General features: G+C 38.8%; 3 protein-coding genes across 3 annotated transcripts; 1 reads left to right on the top strand and 2 right to left on the bottom strand.

Moving 5' to 3' along the window:
• The first annotated feature begins 12,262 nt into the window (after nt 1-12,262).
• Nucleotides 12,263-17,109, top strand: LOC110709570 (non-functional pseudokinase ZED1-like). The gene is made up of 2 exons (XM_021887786.1): nt 12,263-12,349; nt 15,830-17,109. The coding sequence occupies exons 1-2, from the start codon at nt 12,263-12,265 to the stop codon at nt 16,730-16,732; spliced, it is 990 nt and encodes a 329-aa protein (XP_021743478.1). The 3' UTR covers nt 16,733-17,109.
• Nucleotides 17,110-21,612: 4,503 nt separating this feature from the next.
• On the bottom strand, nt 21,613-22,594 carry LOC110709695. Its single transcript, XM_021887918.1, has one exon. It carries the CDS (start codon nt 22,432-22,434, stop codon nt 21,886-21,888), a length of 549 nt encoding a protein of 182 aa, XP_021743610.1. The 5' UTR covers nt 22,435-22,594; the 3' UTR covers nt 21,613-21,885.
• Nucleotides 22,595-23,675: 1,081 nt separating this feature from the next.
• On the bottom strand, nt 23,676-24,500 carry LOC110709572 (zinc finger MYM-type protein 1-like). The gene has a single exon (XM_021887787.1). It carries the CDS (start codon nt 24,498-24,500, stop codon nt 23,676-23,678), a length of 825 nt encoding a protein of 274 aa, XP_021743479.1.
• Nucleotides 24,501-26,749: the final 2,249 nt, after the last annotated feature.

Raw genomic sequence — 26,749 nt, forward strand, 5'->3', positions numbered from 1 at the left:
GAGGGACTTCAAGGGAGAAATTCAAGAATTGATCAACAAGAAGCCGCCTGCTCTGGACAAGGAGCAGTCGGCTAAGAAACCCTCCACATACACAGATGCTCGGCTACTGCTAGAGCAGAAGAAGAGTGACCGATTGTCAGAGTCGGCCTCTACTTCAAACTTCCAAGACAGTCTGCGCAATACCTCGATGAGGCATACTCAGTCGTATCATGAGAGTCAGTCAGGCGGCACCTCCCGTCAGTCCGGCTTTCATAGCGACCAGGCGGTACCAAACTTACCGTTTGTACCGCAACAACAGTTTTTTTGCAGCCACCTCCGTTTGGTGGACATGCAGCAAAAAATGTCCAACCTGTGGACTGGCAGCTACGGTTGCTTAGACTTGGCGAACAACCGGCGGCCTTCTCCAAGGAAATTACTGAAGCCGCTCAGCCGGCCAAAGTAAAAAATGTATTAGTAGGCGCCTATGACGGCACTACTAACCCAGAAGACCATCTAATGGCATTCACCAACCTGATGTACCTTCAAGGGTTGGATGATCCCACTTGGTGCAAGTGTTTCCCAGCGACTCTCAAAGGAATCGCACAACAATGGTTCGGCAACCTGCCGACTGGTTGTGTAAATAACTTCAGCACGCTTGATTACTTATTCACCTCCAACTTCGCCATGAACATCCCTGCGAAGAAGACGACCCTTGATTTAGGAACGATTCAGCAGGGCAAGAAGGAGGGGCTTCGTTCTTACATCAGGCGGTTTAACCTGATGAGAATACAGATTCAAGGGTTACCGAATGAAGTAGCCTATACTGACTTTTTCAGAGGTCTCAAAGACGGGTCGACCTTCAAATTTGATTTGGTCCGAAAGAGGGTGGCGACTCTTCAAGAGGCCTTGATTGAAGCGGAAGCCTATATACAGGCGACTGATCTTTGTAGTACGGTAAAACAGTCAGACGGGAAAAGGTCCGACAAAAGAGAAGGACGACAGAAACAGTCGTCAAACAAAGATGAGAAGAGAAAAGAGGTCTGGGCGGCTGATTCCTCTAAACAGCCGGCCCAGAAGAAGAAAAAAGAATTCAAACCATACTCCGCAAAGTATGCGTTTAACAATGATAGCCAATTTATCCTAAAGGAAATCAAGGGACGGATCTCAATTGAGAAGCTGGTCCCCATGAAGGGTTCTGCAAACAACCGGAACGAAGAAAAATTCTTTGATTATCATGAAGATGTTGGTCATCACACCAATGAGTGCGTCAGTCTCATGCGATATCTGGACCGCCTGGCTGAGCAAGGTGATCTTGACACTTATGTCAAGAAATCTACGGGGAACACTTCCTCGAAAAAACAGTCGGCCAAAAAGAATCAACAGGCCGACAGCTCCGATACAGATGATGCAGTCGTCTACACCATTGCAGGCGGCTTCTCAGGAGTCGGCCCCACTATTAGGGGCAACAAAGACAATATCAGACGGCTAGATGTAAATTCCGTTCACCAAGAACGGCCCTCCAAATATTCATTTCCTAAGATTGTCATCACTGAAGAAGATCTAGGAGAGGTAAGAGGGCCGCATGACGACCCTATCGTTATTGAATGTAAAGTGGCCAATCAGAGAGTTGGCCGAATCCTCATAGATACCGGAAGCTCCTCAGATCTCATCAGTAGAAAATGTCTTTCGAAATTAAAATATCAGACTGATTGCATACATCCGACATCCCATCCTTTAGTAGGGTTTGGAGGAGGAGTCGTCCACCCAATGGGACGAGTGGATTCACCCATCCGCCTGGGTGAAAAAGGGGAAGGACGACACATGGTAGTCCGTTTCCTGGTAGTAGAAGAAATCTCGGCCTACAACATGATTCTGGGACGACCAACCCTGAATAATTCCAAGGCTGTTATAATCCCATCTCTTATGTTGCTCAAGTTTGAGAGGGATAATGGAACAGTCGGGTCCCTAAGGGGAGATCAGAGGATGGCCCGAGAGTGCTATCTCTCGGATGTCAAGCCCACTGTTATGGCCACTGGGTCGAGTGCTGGAAAAATAGACCTTGACAATGTTAAGGAGAGTGCGCCTGTTCAAGAAGCAGGCGGCAAAAAGAGAAAGGCATCCCAGACGGGGGCCGCAAGAAAAGACAGAAAATAGCAATCACTGGCAGAGGAGCGGTCGGATGAATTCCGCCCTCAGCCAACTGGTGAGCATACGGACCTGATCTTAGATGACTCGCGCCCTGACAGAACAGTCAAAGTTGGGACGACTGCTCTAGGGGTCCTGGGTGACGACTTTCACAAACTATTGAAAGAATACAAGGACATCTTTGCATTCGAAGTCCATGAAATGCCAGGCATCAGTCCTGATCTGGCGGTACATAAACTGGCCGTGGATCCGAAAAAGAAGCCGGTAAGGCAGAAGAAGCGGAACCATGGCGAAGAAAGAAGTCAGGCGGTAGCCGCCGAAGTTAAAAAACTACTTGATGCAGGGTTCATTCGGCAATGTTACTTCCCAGACTGGGTTGCAAACATGGTGCTTGTTAAAAAGCCGAATGGCACCTGGCGAATGTGTATAGACTACACAGACTTAAACAAGGCGTGCCCCAAATACAGTTACCCTCTGCCTAAAATTGATAACCTGGTCGACTCAACAGCCGACCATGCTTTGATGAGCTTTATGGACGCGTACTCTGGTTTCCATCAAATTCCTTTATGGAACAAAGATCAGGAGAAGACGGCCTTCGTCACTGATAAAGGGTTATACTGTTACACGGTCATGCCGTTTGGTCTTAAGAATGCCTCGGCCACCTTCCAGCGAATGATAAACACTGTGTTCTTTGATCAGATTGGGAGAAATGTCGAGGCATATATTGATGATATGATTGTCAATTCTAAACTTCAGAAAGATCATCTGTCGGACCTCCGAGAAACTTTCGCCACACTCAGGCGGCACCATGTCATGCTCAATCCCAAGAAATGTGTCTTTGGAGTTGAGTCTGGGAAATTTCTCGGATTCCTTATCAATCAGAGAGGAATAGAGGCGAACCCTGAGAAGGTGCAGGCGGTCATCGACATGCAGTCGCCTCGTACCATCCGAGAGGTTCAGAAGTTAACAGGTTGTCTGGCGGCCTTGGGAAGATTTCTAAGCCGATCAGGCGACAAATGCCTATACTTTTTCTAGGCAATTAAGAAGAAGGCAAGGTTTGAATGGGGGCCGGATGCTGAGGCGGCCTTCAAGAAATTGAAGGTTCACTTGCATTCCTTGCCGAGGCTGGTCAGCCCTTTACCCAAAGAAGTTCTTTACATGTACGTGGCCGTCTCTGATCATGCGTTAAGCGTTGTTCTTCTTGCTGAAAGAGACGGTTGTCAGCTCCCGGTCTAATTTGTCAGTCATGTACTGAAAAATGCCGAGTTGAGGTATCCCTTAGTGGAGAAAGTTGGTCTTGCACTCTTCATGGCTGTTAAAAAATTGAAGCCCTACTTTTTGGCACATGCAGTCGTCGTGTATACAAATCAACCTATCAAGTGGCCACTGACCACCATGGAGTCGTCAGGCCGAATGATCAAATGGGTCATAGAAATACAGAGCCTCGAAGTTACTTTCGAGCCTAGAAAAGCAGTGAAGGGGCAAGCCTTTGCTGACTTTATTGTTGAGATGACTCGTCCCCCTGATTCTCGAGATCAAATAGTTGGAAGATTCAAGGTATATGTGGATGGAAGCTCTACATTAAATGGTTGTGGAGCAGACGTCATATGTCAGTCGCCAGAGGGCGACAGGTACGAGTATGCTCTACGCTTCAGTTTTCAGGCCTCAAACAATGAGGCAGAATATGAAGCTTTACTAGCTGGAATCCGCATGTGCAAGGCGGCAGGGGCACGAAAGATAGACGCCTGTTCCGATTCACAATTGATAGTGAGTCAGTATAATGGCGAATACGAAGCAACCCATCCGGCCATGATCAAGTATTTACAGGCGGTACGACAGGCGGTCGGATCCCTTGAAGATTTTCGTCTGACTCAAGTGCCGAGATCAGAAAACAACCAGGCGGATGCACTTTCAAAATTAGCATCATCCGCTTCTTATGATACTCCTCGAATTGTTTTTTGGGAAGTAATGGAGAAGAGAAGCATCGAGGAAGACCCTATTGGAATCCTAGACAGAAGCTCAACCTGGATGGATCCAATCAGGGCATATCTGACAAACAGTACCCTGCCGGATGATCATCAACAGGCGGCAGCACTGAAAAAACGGGCAACCAGTTTTGAAATGATAAAGGGAGAACTTCACAAAAGGGGGTACCTTCAACCCTTCTTGAAGTGTGTTACTCCAGAAAAGGGGCGAGAGATACTAGATGATCTTCACTCTGGTTACTGTGCTTCCCATATAGGCGGTAGGACGCTTGCTCAACGGGCAAGGCGGCAGGGCTACTTTTGGCCTACTTTAGAAGCAGATGCAATGGAGATGGTGAAAAAATGTGACAAGTGCCAAAGGTTTGGCAAGATAATTTCACCGTCCGGCTACTGACCTCACTACCATTCATAGCCCACTACCATTTGCTAAGTGGGGCATGGATATTCTAGGTCCATATACGCCTGCTACAGGCGGAAGGAGGTACATACTTGTTGCAATCGACTACTTCACTAAATGGGTAGAGGCGGAGGCTGTAAAGGGAATCAAGACGAAGGATGTAATTTCATTCATTTGGAAAAATGTCATCACTCGGTTCGGGGTTCCCATGTCTATGGTCTTTGATAATGGTCCCCAATTTGAGACGCCTGTTCTCAAAAGCTGGTTGGGTGACCAAGGAATTGCACACTACTTTGCATCTGTCGGCCGTCCACAAGCAAACGGCCAGGTAGAAGCCTTTAATAAAATCATCTCAGACGGTCTCAAGAAAAAGATTGAACGAGCAGGCGGCCTATGGGCGGATGAATTACCACATGTTCTCTGGGCCATTAGGACGACTGAAAAAGGGGCGACTGGAGAAACTCCATTCCTCCTAACTTATGGTGCGGAAGCTGTTCTTCCAATAGAACACTACGAGCTGACTCTTCGAGTAATGCTATATGACGAAGAGACAAACTGGGAAGCCATGCGCCTGGCATTAGACTCACTCCCTGAAAGGAAGGGCAATGTTGTCTTGCGCCATGAAATTTACCGCCTGAGAATGACTAGATCATACAACAAAAAAGTACACAGGAGTCCACTCAAAGTGGGGGACTTTGTACTTAGAAAAATGGAAGCAGTTGGTAGGGCTAATGAGTCTGGCAAACTAACTCCCAACTGGGAAGGACCCTACCGAATCTGTGAAGAGGTCAGGGACGGTACCTACCGTCTGGAAACACCAGACGGCCAACCCTAACTCTCCATGTTTAATTTTTATTCTTACTTAAGAAGGGCACGTCGCTTGTTTCACTCAACCGGCTACACTCCCATAATACAGTTCACCAAGAACTATCAAAGGCTCATAGCTAAAATGATCAGACCAGGCGCCAAGCCAACTGATCAAAATATAAAAATTCAATTCGACATGTCCCAACGTTATAGCAGGCGTCCGACGGCATCCATCCGGATGAAATTCGTCGCAGAGAGCAGCTCCCTTTTGGGTGGAACATTGTTCTATAAAATCATTACACGACACCTATACGACTGTCTAACCAAGACAACCACGTAGCCGTTTCCCGGACAAGGATATCTCTCACTTAACTGACTAATCACGTGAAGCAAGTGTTCGCAGTAACCATCCGGGTCAACCGACCGACTGAACTACTTGGGATAAGAACAGTTGGTATTTTATGAGTTAATAGCCAACAAACATTGGCGAATAAAGGGGAACAACCGGTACCCACCGCTTGATACCTCTTCTACTCAGTCACTTGGTGACTAGGTAACAATCATGTTTACTTGGTCACTCCTTAAAAATTTAGTATGAAACTAAAAAGGTGTTCAAACAGCACCTGTTCACACTAGATTAAATGTGGCGGGGAACAGTCGGCCTAGACTGCCTAAAGTCTCTAGCCTAAAAACATGATAAGTAGGAAACCACTTTCCTACTTGGTTAATTTTACAAATGACAGGACCGCCTGCCTAAATGGGATCCAGTCTTTAAAATGGATCGAATACCGATTGGATAAATGGCCGACTGATCGCCTAGCCTGGAAACAGACAATCAGTCGTCTAGGGGCATAGGCGGCGTGACTAACTATCCGTACCTGTCTGCAACTATCGGACATGTAGAACAGTCGGTATAGTGTGCAATTGGATATCAGAATATTCAATACTTAAACAAATTTGAAGCAAAACTAAAATATTCATTAAAAGGAAGCCGATCATTAAAGACCGGCCAAATATTCAGAGCCCCGGCCCCCTGGCCGGGTAAATACAAACAAACGGCACGCAGGCCGTGGAAAGAAGACATAAAACTTAAGAAGGGGGCAGATCTTCAATATTAGCAGCTGCGGCCTGGTCAGCACTCTTTTTGCTGGACTCGGCTTCAGCTGCATCCTTCGATGCATTACCCCCAAGCGGCACAAGCGCCACTACCGGCTTCTCCTCCTCCTCCAACGCCTCTTCCTCAGCAGCCGCCAGGATCTCTTGATTATATCTATCAGAACACTGGCGGTACGTTTTTTCCCAGGAGGCAAAGTCGGCATTGGGGAAGAGGCGGCCCCAAGTCATGCGTTGGATTTAAGCAGAGTCTTCCATCATCTCCCGAACCAGCTCTTTCTTTTCTTGCTCGGCCTTTTCCGAGAGCTCCTGAGTAAGACTCTTCTCCTGGGTCACTAGGCGTTCCTTTACGCTCGCCAAGGATTTCTCCAAGGTTTCGTATGAGGACATCTTTTGGCGAAGAGGTCTCAACTCGGCCTTGAGGTTGTTGATGGTCGCCTCCAGCTCGCTATTCCTCTTCTGGGCCGCCTCTAACTGAGCCCGGATAGCGGTGGTAGCCTGCGCCTGATAATAAAGAATATCAATTGTCAGAACTTCATTTTGGGCAATTTGAAACATTGCCTTATCACAGTCAGAGGCGACCATAGCTTTTGCAGCCTTTACCTCTTTGTTCTTCCGGTCAAGCGGCTTGCGAAGGCCGTTCACTCGGAGCAGGGCCTAAGTAAAAAGGGAACAGGCGTCAGTTTCCAAACAAAAAAGAAAACAGGCGTCCTGGAATTCAAATACTCAAAAATATGCTAAGTATACCTCAGCAAGGACCCCTGCGATCCCGTCTAGGTCAAGGGTGTCGACACCCCTGACCGCCTCCCTTTCGGCTGGAGGAACGGCCTTGATCATAGACTTGGCCACCTCTACCAAGTCAGGCTCCTAAGGGCCGGCTACATCAAGCATAAACAAACAGATTAGACCTAGTAAATAAGGGAGCAAGTCTAAAATTTACAAGGACAATTTCATACTTCTAGGTGTCCCAGCTGGAGTTTTAGAAGGAGTGGCCGGCTGTTTCTCAGCCGCCGCATGTTTCCTGGCAGAACCAGGAGAGCTCGCAACAGTCGTCCTCCGGGCCTTGGAGTCCGGCTGTTGGGAAGAAGAAGCTCTTGGAGCGCCCGTCTAAAAAAGAAGAAAAGAGTCAGTATATGCATAAACACAACTCCAAAAAGAGAGTGAAAGGTTCGAAGCCCACCAAGGGTGCCCCTTGTTGGGGGAGTCGGTTGAAGACTGTTGCATGATGGAGGCCCGCAACATGGCCGCCGCAGTCTTGGAGGCGGTAATTTTGCTCATGGCGTCCATTGCAAAAACAAATAGCAAAGTTAATAAAAGTCATAACTAGAAATGCACGGAACAACAGAGTATTCGACAGGCCGGCTACCTCTTGAGCACCGGCTGCTGAGGCCACAGGCGGCCAAAAAGTACTCGTCGTAGAGCCATTTGAAGCTCGGGACGCAGTGCAGGGGTACTTGCTCTCGTACCCCTGAAGTAGAGTTCACCTTCGACTCTACTTTGAAGAGTCCTTTATCTAGGATCTCTTTCTTAGCCTTGGGGGGAACAGGCGGCATGCTGCGGCCGCCTGCGAGAAGGGGCGGATTCCTGTTCCACCTGTTGAAGCGCTTGTTCAGCTCTGTGTCTGAACTCTCAATGATAAGGAAGGTGCTCCGCCAGTCCTTCCATTTGTTTGTTTTACCTCTTGTTATGAGGTAGCCCCTATGGCTCGTCAATTGATACCAGCCGGTACCGCCTGCCTTAGGGGTCCGGCTGAGGTAGTTCATGTGGGCGAAAGCCTCGAAGTTCGGCTCCACCCCGTGCAGTTCGCACCCGGCCACATAGCCGAGTACGTTAACCCAGGAGTTCGGGGCTAACTGCCATTATCCCAACTCATACCCATCCAAGATCCGCTGAACAGCCGGATGTAGTGGGAAGCGCAGCCCAGCCTTGATGGCCGCCTCGTAACAGCCAAAGCAGGCGCCATCATAACTAGTACCAGCCGGCCAGACAACTGTGTCTTCTGGATCCGGCACGAACACTAAAAAGTCGGGGCCCATTGTGTGGTTTGCGATAAAGCTCCCCAGTTTCTTTTGCATGGCCGTGATCCGGCCCCGAGGTACCGTGCAGTAGTAGGGGGTATTTTGCTCTCGGTGAGAGGCGGATGGCTCCGCCCAATCGTCCCCCTTCTCAACTGCGTGAGAAAGCCTCGCCTTTTGTAGGCGACTGTTTTTCTCTTCTGTGTCCAGAGAAGCATGGCCAGAAGAGCTAGACTCGGATTCGTCCTCTGACGAGTCCGAAGAGGACGACTCTTCCCCTCTCTCAGAGGGGCCCGCCTCCTCTCCTTTAAAAGGAGCAGGAGAGAATGTAGAATTGTCAACTGTAAAATGGGAAGGGGTCACTTTGACTCCTCCCTCAGAACTGCCGGCTTTCAAGCCGCTTTGTTTCACTTCCACATCTGGCGCCTGGTCAGATGTTTCACTAATCGGCACCCTGTGGGAGGAGCCGTCTGAGTTTGAGATCCTGGCAGTCTTTTTTGTTTTGGCCATCATGTTCTGCATAGACACAGATACAGTCGGACTTTGTATAAAGGGCAAAGATGGGTCCAGAAAAGGGCAGGCGGCACTCCTAGTCCTAGATTCAGCCGTCCCCGGTGACCGGCTGATCACTAACCTAGGTCGTGTCGTGTGCTTCCGTGGTGCCATTTCAAAAAAGAATAAAGTAAAGAGAAAATTAAGAGTAAGAGAACCGACGGTTACCTGAACGAGTGACGATTGATGAAGTTCTGAAAATCCTTTGCAGTCAGCTTGTCAGAGCAGACGGTAGGCAGAAAGGGTCCAAAATGTCAGAGCAAGTTCAAGGGTCCGAATGTTCTCTCACAAAGTTCTCAAGTGTGAAAATGACCAAAGACAACACTCCCTTATATAGGCGAAGTGAGAAGGCGAAGGGTCACTTCCGGAATTCAAAATTTGGGCGGGAGAATCTCTCGGCCTTTCGCCGAGTGACACCTGTAGAAGGCCGTCGCCTGTTACAGGGCGACACCTGTCACAGGTAACACGTGACCAGTCACGTGTCACCTGTGAGGGGAAAATGGTCAGGGGATTTTGCTCCCACCAATCGGAATGCGCCACGTGGGCCAATCAGATCCTGCCAAGTGCCCCCCAGTTGGACCTCTCAGGGTTTGCCACGTGGCACACTCTTATTCGTCCACCCTGGACCTATTATGTCATGACACATGGCATACTCCATGCCTAATGGAGAAGTCGGCCACCTAGGCCCAACTTCCGAGGGAAGCCCAATCAGCCTAAGGTTAACCTAAACCTAGGATTGGCACGTTTCCCGAGGTTATAAATACCTCCCTTAATCCTCATTAAGGGGGAGGACGCGGATTACAGACATTAAACACTCTCACCTAGAGAGACCCAATCACTTTAATTTCCGCGTTAATTACTCCTTAATCAAGTACTAACTTGACCGTCGAAGGCGGATCTCCAATCATCCGGAGCATCCATTTGTTTTGCAGGTACAGGCGTCCGGTTCCAGTCTCGGAATTGTAACTCTCCCGCAGGATATCAGAAAACCCCGAAACAGTATGGTACAGGAGCATTACCCGACGCTTCATCAACCCTAACTACACCCCACCCTCAACGCATTACCACCCAGCTTTTGGAGACATCAGTGGATATGTGAGTTTTTTGTCATTTTTTCTTTTCCTCCAATTTATAGTTTCTTTAATTATTAAAATGACTGATTGTTGACTAATGCAGGCGTCTGATATGCTTGCTATACATGATGCACTAGAAGTCTTGAGCATATCATATCCCACCATACCGCAGTTGGATGACATTCACGCAATGACTGTGAGTAGCTTACAGAGACATGGTCATGGCCATCTTATCCCCCAGGGCCGGGACCAATCACACTGCCGTTCACACCGTGAGGTAGGCAGCAGTAGTAGGGGACAGACTCACACGTCCCCTACAGGGTCCCCCCTGTTTTTTGATGATCAGGAAGATATCGCCATCCACATGTTTGCGCCATACTCATCTTAGGAAGGACCATCTTCCAGCCAACAGACTCCTCCCCAGACCTCTGCCCCAGATCCTTTCACAACGGTATCTCAGTACTACCGTCGTAGAAGACCGCGATTGGATAGACAACACTTACATATAATAGATGAATCGGGATCTTAGAACTTCTTTTGTTAGTTGTAATCAGATTTTATAGTACATTGTATCCAAATAAATATTATCAATTTTACTAACCTTTTTAGTTCATTTTCTGTACATTATCAACTTCACCATACGCATTCATTCTTTTCATTGTATTGGTTGCTGATGTTGTTGTTGTTGCTGGTGTTGTTAATGTTGCTGATGTTGTTGTAGTTATTGTTGTGGTTCCTGTTGTTAAGGTTGTAGTAGTTGTTGTGATTGTTGTTGATGCTCTTGTTGGGGTTGTCGCTGTTGCTGTTGTTGGGGTTGTTGTGGTTGTTGTTGCTGTTGTTGTTGCAGCTCCTGTGGTTGTTGCTGTTGTTGTTGCAGCTCCTGTGGTTGTTGCTGCTGTTGCTGTGTAGCTGTGTTTGTGTGCAGAGATAAAACGCCAACCATGGTGGCGCTTTAGGGGGGTAAATTATTTTCAAAAAAATAACTCAGGGTAAAACGCCAACGGCGTTAGCGTTTTTGTGTAAATGTGTTTTTTTAAAAAAATTTGCCCAGCAGTAAAACGCCACCCTTGATGGCGTTTTATCCTTGACTAAAAATTAAAAAAAAAAATGCCCAGGGTAAAACGCCATACTGGTTGGCGTTTTACTTGGAAGCTTAGTTTGGTAAATAGTTTTGCCACGCGTCTTGTTTGGGAAATTGTTTCCCAAAAACGCTTAGTTTGGCAATTTTTCCCTCGAGTTTATTTAACTAAACTTGGGTTTAATTCAGTCATGCTGTATTGCTGTTGTATCTAATCTGATTTTAAGTGACTTTACTAATTTAGGTGACATCTACTGTACTTCTACTGCCTATGCTTTGAGTCTTTGACCATCATTTATACGAGTGATATGGAGTAATAAACTTCATTCGTGTTTAAATAAGTAAAACTATTCTCTTATGCACGTATGCCAATGTAAAACTTTAACATAATATCTTTAATTCTTAATAAGTAAAATTTACGACAATTAAATATTAATAAACTTTAATGATAAGAGCAACTCTAATGATTGTAGCTATGAGCTTACTTGTAATTTTCAAAAGTCTCTAACTAATAGATTTACCATTCTTAAAAATTAAATTAGAATAGGCAAGCTAATTTACTTGGGAAAAAGTTTCCAAAATATGGAAGATTGATATATTAATACAATGAAATTTTAAAAGCTAATTAAGAAAGCCAAAACTCATTTAAACAGCAAGCTAATAGCTATCATTAGATTATAAACTAGCTTACAAAAAGGGTTAACTGGACATTTTACGTGGCATATCAAACAAACTTGACAATTAGCTTACCATGGAAATGCTCTAAACTACTTTAATTTTAAGCTTAAATTGCTACGCAATTTCTTCTAGCTATAATTTTCCTAGCAATTTTTTGCTCTAGTGGTGGTAAGGTAGTTGTCATTTGAATTTATTTTTTTCAGCTTTATTATTTAATTCAATTAACTTTTTATAAGAAACAATTATTTCTAAGTAATTTGCTTAGTTAAACTAATTAATTTGTCTGATCAAGCTAATTAATGAATTATTCTCCAATAAATCGACTATTAGCTTGAAAATTGTAAAATTTAAATTGCAAATAAGCCTGAAAAGCAATCATTGAAGTTGCTTTAATTACGAGTAGCTTTGTATAAAAGCTTATATGCTACTCGTACATATTAATGTCGGATGTCTACACCGCCATTTGCCGTGGTTCATGTGTTGTTGTGACTTGTAAGCAGGAGACACAATACAATGTTATCTTTGATGTGAGTCCTTACCTATAAGAGTCAATATATAAGAGTTTCAAATCAAGTATAAACTGTTAATAAAGTCCATAGATCTTGGTTAGCCAAGCCCATAAAATACGCACAAAGACAAAGAAGTAATTGGCCCAAAAGTCTTCTTCAACTTGGCAGAATGGAAGCCCATAAAAAAAAAAAAAAAAAGACAAGAGTTTAATATCAGTTCATAAAGACATCAAAAGACAACAAATTCGGATTCCTGTTAAAGACAGGAAAATGTAAAAGCAAAAGAAAAAGGAGAAACAAGAAATACGCAGAAGCACGTTGGTTTGACCACCGACTAGTACACATAGTGGCTTTGAATTCGTCAAAGACGAGGAATTTCTTACAACTTCAAATGCACGGTTAATTATGTTGTGTGATGTGAGTGTTTACAAATTCTTAAATGGATAGGGTTTATACTAATTTATTGTAAATTATTAATAATACGTAGTAGATAAATTATGATTTATAAAAAAGGATCAATGTATTAAAATAAAAGGTTTTTATGTTGAAATAAAAGTTATTTTGTGTTGACCTTTATGGTTTTGATGAACAAACTGACAAATTCGACTAATATATGTTTTAAGTCTTTGGTAAATGAAAGGTTCATGCAACAAGGATCGTTTCGGAGTAGGAACACAAATTCAGGAATGCGGAGTAGCATTCACACAAGTACAACGTACAAAATCACATTCTAGATTATTTGTAAGTGCTTAGAATATAAGTTGGTTTGAAACTTAGTGAGGCACGTTATTATTAAGGTTAAAATTAATAACGTTCAATTGGAATATTAAACTGGTTTTGAAGGAATATGATAAATAATGTTTTAATAAGGTAGTTTAAATAATAAAAAGGATATTTTATTGTTCTATAAATAAATTAATCAAATTTATTTATTATCTTTTTAACAGAAAAATATCTTTTTATATTATTGTTTTATAAATTAATTAATCAAATAATTTATTAGAATATCTTTTTAAACAAAATATCTTTTTGAATAAGTCAAACTAACCGTTTTTATCATTAACCTTCATTCGGTTTATCATGGCTAAATTTTAGGATATTGTTGAGGTTGTTGTGGATTGGTGAGCAAGCAAAGGAAGACACCCATGTCCTCCACTTGTCACTTACTCTCCACTACTTGGAGTCATGTGTACGTGGGAGTTATGGGAGGTGTCTAGTGACTTTGCTTCCACTATATAAACTCATGCAAATATGCAATCGATCTCAGCAATGCAGAATTCTTGAGCAAATATATTCCAGTGAATAATTTAGTTAATAGCGTGAATAGAGTTCCAAAATACTTCTTATATTCTCGAGTACATTAGGTCTTGTATTACTTATTGTAATTGGGATCTAAGGGTATTTGTGAGAGTTGTAATTTGTGAGGTAAAGGAAGTTTCAGAGTCGAAACTTTTGAGAGAGTTGGGAACAAGTTCCGTTCTTGTGGAACTTCGTTCGAGTAGATTATTCACTTTGTGAAAGAATTTGATTTACATAGTGGAAATTTCGAAAAGCCCATATCATTTCTCTCTATTGTTTTACATAATTTAAATTCCACAAAAAGTCTACTTTACCTATACTACAATTCAACCCCCCCCCCCTCTTGTAGCAGCTATCTAGAACTTCATTTTGGTATTATAACATCTATAAGAGGTTAGTTTTTTTTTTTAATGAAATTTTTTATATACCGATCAATTTGAATAATAAAGGTCACTATTTTAAAATTAAGGTCACTACATTCAGCATAACTTCGTACTTCAGGTTACCAATAATATTAAAAGTCACACAAGTTTTAATAAAGACAACATTGTTAAAAATAAGGTTACTACATTAAAATTAGGATGATGATAATGTTTTGCAAGGCTTTGAGTCAGCATTTTGATTCCCCTGTTTATGTGTTTTAATTAATTTTGAGGATTTTAATGTAAAACACTATGTTGAACCATTTGTTTTTTGAATAATTTAATTTTCTGCAAATTATTATCACTCCATTTCTGTTTAATTGTGGTTTAGAATTAAATAATTAGTCCTTCGATTTTTGAGAATATTCAAAATAGGGTATCAAGACAATGTCTTGGATAAAGAAACACCTATTAAGTGAACATTGAATATTTTAAATGAATATTATCTCTGATCAAGGTCATTTAAATGTTGGACGACTAATGACCACTTGAGATTAGTGTGTAGTATGATTTATAGCACCGTTTCTTGTGTTACAAGGACATGACTGTCATAAATCATTTGCACAGGTATTCGTTTGGAACTATACCGGATTAACCTATGAGAATACTTTAAGAGATTTAAAATCGTCATAAGTATATTTCTCATTATAGCTATTGGAACCTATTTCCTCGACCATGAGTATTGTAAGTTCTCTTGTTTTAGTACTAGTCCGTTTTGATGTTGTCAAACGTCTGCCGTACAAAGGCAATATAACGGCAACACTCGGGCGGCTAGGTCCTCTTAGTAAGGGAAGCTAACAATGCAAGACTAGGAATGTCTCCTTATTAACAATAGGGAACATGTCTTTGCTATTTACAATGCCTCACGAAGAGCGAGACTATGAAAATGCATGGTCGTGATCAGATGGATTTTAAATATCATCTGCTTATTGACAGTCAAACTCGGAAATCGAGAAACACTTCTAGATGTAATAAGGATGACGAAGAATCTTATCTTATAAATCATGAAGAGACATTAAGTGACATAAGAAATAGGCTATACACTAATAACGCACTTGTCTGGAAGGACAAGTTGGAGATTGAAAGGAATGGTGTCCTTCGAACAAGTGTATTATTCCGATAGAGGGTTCGAAATTATTAGAAAGTTAATTATTCAGTGAGGTCAAGTGATCGGAACGCCTAGCTAGAGGTCGCTTCCGATCAGTAATATTAATGCATAATTAATATTACAGCTTACTCTTGACTGAACCTTTCGGGTCACACCTAATCGAGTAACCGAACCGAAACGACGAATTAATCCGAAGGATTAAATGAGTCATAAGAGTATTACGAACATAGACGTCGAAATCCGAGCTTAAAGCGTCGGAAACCGAGCGTCGTAAGTCGATTCGAATTTAGGAATCGACGTGACGAGAAATCAAGCAAACAACAAGCCATCGCACAAGAAAATCCTAGCCTCAAAGTGGACTAGCCAATCGAGGGCTAGGAAGGCTAGCATGGCTAGCCAGAGCTATTGCCGCAAGGCAAGGCTCGGCCGCAAGCTCAGCATGCCTAGCATTACCGAGCATGTTGGTCGAGCCAGCCATGCGTGCAAGCCATGGCTTGCAAGGGGCCAGCCGCACATGCTAGGCATGGCAGTAGCCAGCCCGCACCATTGCAAGCAAGGCCAGCAGCACATGCTAGCTGGGCCTTGCACGCGAGTTAGCAGCGTGTTGGGCTGCGCCTAGCACGAGCATCGCAGCAACAGCAGTGGAAGCGGCACGGAATGCGTGCGTAGGCTGTGGAATTCTTGCGTAATAATTGTAACTGGTACAAAGGTTCTTGGGAAGGGAGAGCTATTTTGGTTAAGCTGCGTGAAAGTGTACCTGAGAGTGAAAGCTCTTTTGGGAAGATCCTATTAAGGCTTTCTCGTGAAATTGTGATTGCTACTCAGATGTCAACTCATAATAAGGTCCATAAACTACTAGGATGCTGCCTTGAGACTAAAGTTCCAGTTCTTATTTATGAGTGGGTGGCTGCTGAAACTCTTGAAGATCGTATATTACTCAAAGATGAGAAACAAAACAAACTACCTGTATTAGAGTGGAAAGACAGACTAAGGATTGCATGGGAAATCTCTTGTGCTGTTTCATATTTCCATTCAGCTTTTCCAAGGCCTTTCATCCACGGGTACTTGGAACCTCTTAGTGTTTTTTTGAACCAGGACAATGCTGCCATATTGTCCAACTTCAGTCTTTCTGCTTCTATTCCCGAGGGTCAAAATTTTGTGGTTGATCATTTTGTAGAAGAGACCAGGGGTTATGAGGCACCTGAATATCAAACACGTAGAGAATTCACAGAATATACAGATGTGTATTCATTTGGTGTGCTTTTTCTTGTGCTCTTAACAGGAAAAGATGCTACCTTTTCTTGTATCTGCATTGGAGAAAATGCTAAGTCGACCAACATAATTGACTGGGTAACCTCAAAGATAAGAAATAAGCGCATTAGTGAGATTGTAGATCCTGTAATTAATAATAGTGAAATACCAGCCTCTGAATTGAGTGCATCTATAGATCTTGCACTCAGGTGCACATCATTTCAAGCATACAAAAGGCCAACCATGGAGGATGTTGAAATTGAGCTTTGCAACATGCTCAGATCCTCTAAATCTATCCCTACCACCAGCAGTGTTGTCTGAATGTCCATGCTACAGCCTCAATTACAATTGATTGATAGTGTATTATGCAGATCTGTTTATAACAAGTTTCTTGCGACACATCAATGAAAACATACTTTAAAACAGTAACATCAAAGTACTAGTATTAACCATGAAATGTCTAAGTAATCTCCTTGATTTACCGAGCTCACAAATCAAGTGACATCTTCGGTAATACAGATAAAATATATCAAGTCTTACTCATTGAATATGACTATATTTTTCATTTGTAAAAAATTTAAATAAAATCCAAAATTAAAAGTCATAGCATTGTGTTTTATGCATACCATCACATACTCATATCTAACCCGAACAAAATAAAATACGGAGTAATTATAAATTAAATAGCACAGAAAAACAAAACTGATTTGTAGCAATTTTTTAATGAATGTAAAGTGTTAGAAAATACAGGAAGATACCCAAACTTGAAGAGACGGATGATAATAAGCGCATCAAGGCCAGAATTACGAAGAATATCATCCTCGGAAACACGAAAAGCCCGAGGAATCACGAAACGGAAGGGAGAAGACGGCGAAAAGAGAAGCGGTCGAACGACAGGGGTTGGCGCTGCTGCTGTTGTTGATCAGAGAGACGACGAGCGAAGTAAATGTAGTAAATGAAGGAATTCGAAGGTTGCTTCTTGAGGATGGAGAAGATGCAGAGGATCGCCATTGCTAACCCTATGTTGGTTATTCTAATCTTCTGATTTTTTATTTTTTTTAAAAATTTGGATTTTTTTCTTTTTGACCCTTTAATTTTTCTTTGATATTAATGGGCTGTCAATAAAAGCCCATTATTGACCCTATGTCTTTGATATTAATGAGCTGTCAATAAAAGCCCATTATTTTCTTCAAAAAAAATAAATAAAAATAAAATAAAAGCCCATTATTGACCCTATCTACTAAAATATTAAAGGGTCAAGATCCTTTAAATTTTGGCCCGACCCTATTATAAATAAGCAACCTAGTCCATTAACCACCCATACTTACAACTTCAAATGCACGGTTAATTATGTTGTGTGATGTGAGTGTTTACAAATTCTTAAATGGATATGGTTCATACTAATTTATTGTAAATTATTAACATTAGATAAACTATGATTGTTTTATCAATAAAAAAAAAAGTCACTGTATTAAAATAAAAGAATTTTATGATGAAATTAAAGTTATTTTGGTATAAAATCTATAAGAGGTTAGTTTTTTTTTTTTAATGAAATTTTTTATATACCGAACAATATGAATGATAAAGGTCATTATTTTAAAATTTAGGTCAACATATTCAACATAACTTTGTAATTCAGGTTACCAAGAATATTAAAAGTCACACAAGTTTTAATAAAGACAACTATTGTAAAAATAAGGTTACTACATTAAAATTAGGGTCACTATGTTCAATATAACGTTAGTAGTGTGCTATAAGCGGCCTCAGGTCCACAATAATATTAAAAGTAACACATGTTTTAATAAAGACAACTATAATAAAAATAAGGTTACTACGTTAAAATAAGGGTCACTATGTTCAATATAACGTTAGTAGCGTGCTATAAGCGGCCTCATGTCCACAATAATATTATTGTGGACTAAGTCTACGCAAGTTTTTTCCGTGAGTGTTACATTCAATTAACCTGTAATGATTTATTATTAATCTTTCTCGTCTGATTTGGAGTATGGTCTGGTTTGATATGATTAATATTTTACCGTACTTTTATGTAAATGTATAAAAAAAACATTATTAAATGAGAATTATTAAATTTAATATTATTTCACGTGTGTAATTTATAAAACGAAGTATAATTTTATGCTCGTATTTTATAGCAATAAACAATTAAAGATATTTAGAATGGATATTGAAGTTATAATATGATCAAAATAAATATGATACGAATAAGTACTTCATTATGCTCTACTCTTCGTTCCTAAACAATTGATTGAGTCAATCTTGTCACAAATGTCAATGCACTTGTTTGATCTTAAATATTAGTAAGAAAAATATTACCTCTATTTCGTATTATTTGCAACAATTCGACAATTTCTACTCACACTTTATGTCAAATCGTTGCAAATAATATGAAACGGAGGTAGTATTAAAAGTTGATATTATGAAACTTTATATTAATACATGTTTAATAATATATTTAATGATAAAATACGTTACTAAAATATGACGGTCAAAGTTAATGTGTGAATAGTGAAAAAAATTAAACGTGTTAATTATTTAGAAATAAATAGAGTAAGTTTTTATGATATAAGTTGACTTCTAAATTTCTAATCTTTAGCTTCGTGAAAAATTAACGATGCGTGACTACACATTAAGAAGCCTAATTTGACAAGTTGTATTAAACTTTTTCCTAGTTGTCTATTTTAGACGATTTCATACTTGTGTTTCTACCCCATAATGACCGAATCAACCTAATTTCTACGGCCTAAACATGAACAAGTCACAATAACACATCGCCAAATAGTTGTTCTAACCTTATTTCCTTATTATTCCACGTCTCTCTCTTAACTTCACTCTTTCCTTATAGTACTATTTCTTCCTATTGTTTGCATGAAGCTCACAAGTCACAACATTCACAAGAAGAATGTTTCAATAACATAAATAAGTTCTTGAATTGGTAATTATTTGAGGTGAAAATAAGTTAATACAATATATATTATTTGCGAATCGAACTTATTAATGAGTAGTAAATGAGCTTGAACCTGAATACATGGATATTCATTTATTAATACTACGTATGTATCTATGAACAACTCATCTATTTAAATATATTCATGAATATCTTGTCTTTGTGTTCATTCACTAACAATTGCTTTTATTAATAACTTGCCTAGAACTTGTATTAAATGTTTGAATTTGTCAACAAATTGCTAGGATAGAAAATATAAAATTAATTTTATTATCTTAAGTATATTCTTGGAGAATAAGTAATAATGTAATCATGCAAAACTAGAAAATACAAAGCTTGTTCATTTAATACTCAAAATACAAACCAAGTTCAAACATGATAAATACTATACAAACTATTGGGTGCGGACTAGTTCGTGCGGCAACTCACATCCTTCCAAGTTCCACCAACTGCAAAATCCAATTCAATCGAATTCAACTTCATTCAATCAAATTCAACTCAATCAATTCAAATTCCACATTACTCAAAACCAAACCAATTTAAAAAAAAATAAAAAATAGAGAGAATTAATACTTGTTAGAGACGAGGACGACGACAGAGTAGATGAAGAATAAATTCTCCGACGACGGCGAGCGTCCTCTGATTCAAGATCGCAGGGGAGGTGCGATTCGCTGGTGTAGGTGGCTGCGAAACATATAAGCCAAATGATGTTTGATATCAGCCAACAAAAGGAACCTATCAAAAATTACAAAAAAATATATCAGCCAACAAAAAGAATATATTAGCCGTTACAAAAACTATATCAGCTAACACATGAAACATATCAGCCAAAAAGTAAAATATATCAGCCAAGCTATCCGCACCAAATTTACATCCAATACCTTCTCTAAAAACTAAGTTGAGTTTGAACAATATTTTGAGCTCATGTAAATGAATTATTCAAATTCAACTAATAAATAACTAATTTTGCATATAAATAAGAAATAATGTTCAAATCAACATGACTCACTCTTATCTCTAATAATGTGTTTTAAGATTAATTAGTATAGATAATCGTATATTTAAAGGTATATTACTTCGTAAGCTGAAATAAAGGGATCATGATGTGGTTAACTTAGCAATCTAGCAAATAGTGTACCTATCAGAATATGTATGCTTACGGATAACAAATTCTTTTAATGCATATCTTGAAAATACTTAATTAAGCAAAACGGTCATCATAACATATTATATACTTTGTTTTGCGTCATTTCTAATGTAAACAGAATTCATGACTATTGTGTCAATCAATATCTCTTAATATATACATTGTTGTAATAATTATGATATAATATGACATCAATTACAAAGCTTACCCAAAATAGAAACGTATCAACTAAAAATAAATTTCTCAAAAAAGAATACGTGTCAACTAAAAAAAAACGGAGGTAGTATATAATTATAAAATGAACTGTTTATTAGGTATATGCCGACTGTATTAACATTGAAAACTGACAAATCATCGATATTTTAAATGACACTAGAGATATAAATTAGTAGAGTATATGTTTGTAAACGGATAGAATGATCAAGTGAATGTACATCATGATAAATAATTTGAATCGTGGTGTATGATATATTGTGTATGCAAGTTGAAACTTCATGGATCTATAGGCATTATTATCAATACGCGAACTATATTAATTGGATTTTGCCCTTGTGGCTTTGAATTGTCCAACATTTGGTTGCATGAGGCAGGTCCTTTCCTCGATCTGTGATAGAGGCAGATGTATCTTACGGAGTATTTGCAGACGAGTTACATTACAATGAGGAATATCGAGTTGCATTTGTGTACATATCGAACTGTATATACTATCATTAATAGCTAACTCAAAAAATTGCATATCTTTGTATAATTTATTTTCATCCATAAACTTAATCCGGGCAATAACATACACAAAGCAAAAACTAACTGTTAATTTTTTATTTATTTTTTTAAAAAAATCCTTTTATCTCTTCTTACATAAATCTTAACAATAATAATTAAATCTAGCTACTACACCCAAAGCAAAATTCCTATTTTACTTTTCAATGCACACACAACATGCACTTAAACACTTTTCTTATCCCATTGCCAATCTAGTCCAAAACCTTTGAATTGAAAAAAGAACCAAAAATAATCAACAACATATATTAAAAATATATCCAAATTTCCAAAATCATTAACCATACAAGTAAATAATTGACAATAATAAAATAAACACAAATTATCCACAAAATTTTATTTCATCGCTATCCTTTGTAAAACTTGTATCACATTATAACTGTACATATTCATCAAAGCATAATAAACTTCTTCAATTCTTTTGTAATTTGGATTGCTGTATGTATATTTTTCTCCCCTCCATTTTTCCTTTTCTTTTATACACAAAAAAGTTAAAAAAAATAAATTAAAATCACTAATCATGTCTAAATAACACAATTAATAAAACTAATCTAGCTTTAATTAATCAATTAATCAATCAATCAATTAATAAACAACCATGCTGCTAGAACTTTGAAGTTGATGCGGCTGAAAAATCTTACGATCATTAACATGTGCATTAACACGCTTTTCTTCATTTCTTCCTAATCGAAGCAAATTGGCCCATAATTTCTTTACATTCTTCTTCATATTCTTCTTTTTATCATCATAATTATTACTATCATCCGATCTTAACCTCTCTTTTTCAACATGAGCCATAGATTTACTCTTACTAAAAACCGAACCACCTTTGCTATTAGTGTTATACCCAATAACATTATTAGCTCGTACATCGGACACGATCCTCCGATGGCGAGCACCACTAATTACAACGTGGTGTACGGGGGAGGCAGCGGTAGAAGAATCATAGCTAGATGAAAGTGAGGAGGATGAGGAGGATTCATAGTAAACACGAGCACGAGCTCGAATGATAGCGGAACGAGAGGCGGTACCGGAGTTTGAGACCTTAGATAGCTTGTCGGAGAGACAAAGGGAGCACACGCCAGGGGATTGGCGGTGTTTAGGGTGCTTCTTGCACTGCTGTCTTCCCATCATACTTGTGTGTAATAGTTTAATTTGTATGTTTGGTTTTAGTGACGAATTTGAATTTACTATTTATAGTAATTTTCCTTCTTGTTTGATCAAGTTAGAGGATTTGGAGGGTGAAGGTTATATGTATATATATAGGGAGGTGTATTGTGTTTGTGTTTGTGTTGGTGTTGGTGGGAGTTTGTTTCTAAGAGAGTTCAAGTGAGGTTCTAAGTAGTTTCATAAAATAAACAAGGAAATGAAGGAATCACATATTTTAATTAATGACACTTTTTACTTGGTTGGTTGGTTAAGTTCCTTCTTTCCTAGTTGTAGACTCGTGGATAGTGAGTGTGTTAGAAAGGTAGGGTAAGTGGGTCAGTATGTACGTACTTAGTTATACTTTTCCATTAATCAAAAGTGTGATTTAATTTAAAGTACACTAGTAATTACGTTGTTTTTTCCGAAATATTATACGGAGTATATTTAACTGGTTTTGTACTATTCACATATATACATTGATCACTTAATTTGATTTACAATATAAGGAAGATTGCATCAATGTCAATGTTTTTTGGATTCGCCTTATTTGTTTAATTATTTCTTTAGTTTTAGTATTTTTAACTTAATAAAAGTTGTCAATTATAGATATAATATTAATGAGCAGAATTATGTATTCAAAGTGAAAAATTAAAACATTGCAAGTACTAAAATAAGAAAGTGCTCCGTATAAATGTATAATATAATGTATTAAAAGAAAAGTTAAAAATATGTCTACTCCATGGGTTTAAAATTTTCCGGACTATCTCATTCAATTGTAAATTTCGAGATTATTTTAATTTATTCTTCTTATTTTATTTTTAATAAAATCAAACAAGTTATAATAAATGATTTGTCATAACTTTTAGTTTGCTGTCATTCTAATATTACTATATTTTTCTTTTTCAAAAAAGGTAAAATAAATAAACATCAAAAATCCCTCTTGACGAGGGGAATGAGTTCCTTGAGGTAAGTTGCTTGAAATAACCTCTTGAATTTGATGTAGCATGGATCCCATAATCCTTTCTTAGCAAGCTAGACTCCGTATCTAAAAGCAGTGGCGTCACCAGGATTTTCGAAGTGTGGGTTCGAAACTTCCGAAATTTGAAATCATAATTAACAAAGGAATAAAAATACAATAATTAAATATTCAGTACATAAATAATTTCAAACTATGGATTACAAATAGATTACACATAGAAAAATGAAAAAAAAAAAAAAAAAAAAGACTACAGAAGCATTCTTCGAGTCTTCATACTTTGGAAGCGTTCCAATACATCATCATCACTAACTCTTGAAAATAAATCTCTTTCAAGAAAAGTGACTAAATTATCATTCAATAGTTGATCACCCATACTATTTCGCAACTTATTTTTTACGTATGTCATTGAGGAAAACACTCGTTCCACGCTTGCAGTTGCAACCGGAAGGATCAATGCTAGTCTTATAAGCAAGTAAACTAAGTTGTAAGTAGTATGCTTATTTGTTTCAACAAGCATCATAGAAAGCTCATGAATACCCTTCAAGTCTCCAAACCTTGCATCTTGGCGCACATCATTAATATAAAATTGAAGCTCATGACGAAGTGCAGTCATCGTCATATCATTAGTTGGAAACTCTTTGGGATATAACTCAGCAAGTCTCAACAACTTTTGCATATCAAATGCCGCAAATGAATTGATCGGGTTTAAGCATGACACACAAATAAGTAACTCCATATTTTCTTCATCAAATCTACTATTGAGCTCTTGGAGTTGTAAATCAATAACACTTATAAACATTTCTACCCGAAATCGATGAAGATTTGAAACTTTGGCAAAGAAGCGTCTTGACCTTCCACGAGGAACATACATATCATCCATAGTAGGAACTTCTACATCATGTTTAACACAAAAACAAACCACAAGATGTAAAAAGTCTTCCCACCCATGGTCCCTCATTTGTTGTAATCCCTCCTTAGTCAATTTAACATATGTCATGGCATTAACAATATCTTGGTCCCCCTTTTGCAGAGCTTGACACAATTTATCAGTAATCCCAAATATTTCGGACATCAAATGTATCATAAATACAAATTCAAATGATTCAAATGTAGACATGACAGTGATAGCCTTCACGCGATCATCCTTATAAATCTTATTTGATCCAATCTTCTCAAGAACTTTAACAATAGTAGCATACAATGCGGTAACATTTGAAACAGTTTTGTAATGTGATCCCCACCTAGTATCACCAGGCCTACCTAAGCCATGTTCTTGGTTTAAACCTTGCCCACTTTCAATTTCTCCTAGTTCTAATGCTTGTAAGGCAGAGTCCAATTTTATCACCCAACTAAAAATGTTAAATTACCTAATTAGATTTTCAACTGAATATATAATTGTAATAAGCTTAAACTCACAAAAACTAATTAACATAATCCATAATAAGAACACTTGAATGCTTATAAGTCCTTAGTTATTCTCTGATCCTTTTCCGCGAATATTTTTGAACCATTCTCTAACTTGAAACATGCCATTGCCACTGCCTTCACGGAAAGAAGCTAGTTTTGCAAATCCAGCAACAACTAAACCTCCAGCAGCAACTTTGCAGTAGCTAAACAACCGGCTTTTACAAAAAAATCAGAAAATAGCATATGAAAATCAGAAAATAGCATACGAAATACAAAAAAATCCCCAAATTGAGAACTTGAGAAGTAAATTAGATAATTATAACCAATTAACCAAACTTCAGCAATTTACAAAAAATTGGCAATTCGTAAATCGTAATGTATATTAGCAATTGAATTTAGCATATGAATTTCAATTTTCAAGTATTCAATGATTTAGCAAAAAAAATCCCCAAATTGAGAAGTAAATTACATTTGCAAAAAAAAAAAATCCCCAAATTCACTTACCCCTACATACACCGATACACCATACACGGCTGTGAGGCTGGGACGCTGGGTCTGGGTGAGTGGCTGGTGCGCTGCCGGCCTGCCGCTGCCGCCGTGTTCTGCTGACTCTGCTAGTCTGCTGCCGTGCTGCGCCGGGAAGAGAAGGAGGAAGAACGGGAAGAGAAGGACTGAAGGAGGAAGAACGGGAAGAGATTAAGAGAAGGAGGATTGGAGGAAGAAGTTAGGGTTTTGCAATTTGGGGGAATGACTGAATGAGGAAGAGGAAAGCGAACTCTGGAAGCACGAAGCAGGAAAGCTCAGTGCTCAGGAAACAAAATTAAAAAAAAAAAAATGTGAGTTATGGGTTTTGAACCCACAACCTCTTGTGTGATGGGAGGTAAAAATAACCACTGGGCTACAACTTTACTTGTTGCCATATAATACACAAATATTCTATTTAAACCTATTTTGATTTTTTTTTTTTTAAAAAAAAAAAATTTAAATTTTTTTCAAAAAATCAGTGGGTTCAATGAACCCACTTGAACCCACCCTAGTTCCGCCCCTGTCTAAAAGTATGAGTATAAGAAAAATCCTGAACTCAAAGTGTCATACAGGGTTGTTACTTGTTAGTTGTTACAAAATAGTGGAGATTTGCTTTCGTAACCTTAGATAGATTTAGGCTTTGTTTCTTCCTCTAGAATAAGGCGTGATCCGAATTTTCTAAAGTCTTAGCTTGTATGATCCGACTATTTCAAATTTGGTCTGATCTAATCTTATTGTCTGATTTAACTAGATTTTGACTTTAGTTGCACATTAGTGTATAAGGAAAAACATTAAGCAAACATTAAACACAAATTAAATAAGGTAAAGAGAATAAAACATTAAACACAAATCTATATCCAAACTCCAAAGAAGAAGCCAAATTGATACAACATACAAGTAGTACGTAGCTAATATCATTAAATAATCCTTAACAAAACCTAAAAAATGTGCAAAGATAAGCAAAAGTAAGACCATCTTCATTGGTGAGACTCAACTTTGAGTATTGAAAAACAAAATGAGTTGTTTTTTACCTCTAATGGTGATACCCAATCCACTTCTCAATTTAGCAACTCATGTAAAGTCTAATTTCCTAATGATGAAACTCTTTAAAGTATACTTATGTCACTTTTAATTTATGGCCCACCAAATCCATATTATAAGTTTTCCAAAAAGATAAATAAATTATAAATATATTATAATATTGATAAGGGCTCACTTTTTTTGTCAAATGATTGATTATCTAAACTTATTATGTTAAAGTTGCTAAATTTAGATACCAACTTATTGATATTGTTCGTAAAAAATAGTCTCTCTTCTAAAAAAAAAACTCATTCAAATTTTACCATTAGAGATGGTGTAAAAACCCTGAAAATTTCCTAAAATAGTTGA

Source organism: Chenopodium quinoa, unplaced genomic scaffold, assembly GCF_001683475.1.
Source record: "Chenopodium quinoa cultivar QQ74 unplaced genomic scaffold, ASM168347v1, whole genome shotgun sequence".
Taxonomy (NCBI): Eukaryota; Viridiplantae; Streptophyta; class Magnoliopsida; order Caryophyllales; family Amaranthaceae; genus Chenopodium; species Chenopodium quinoa.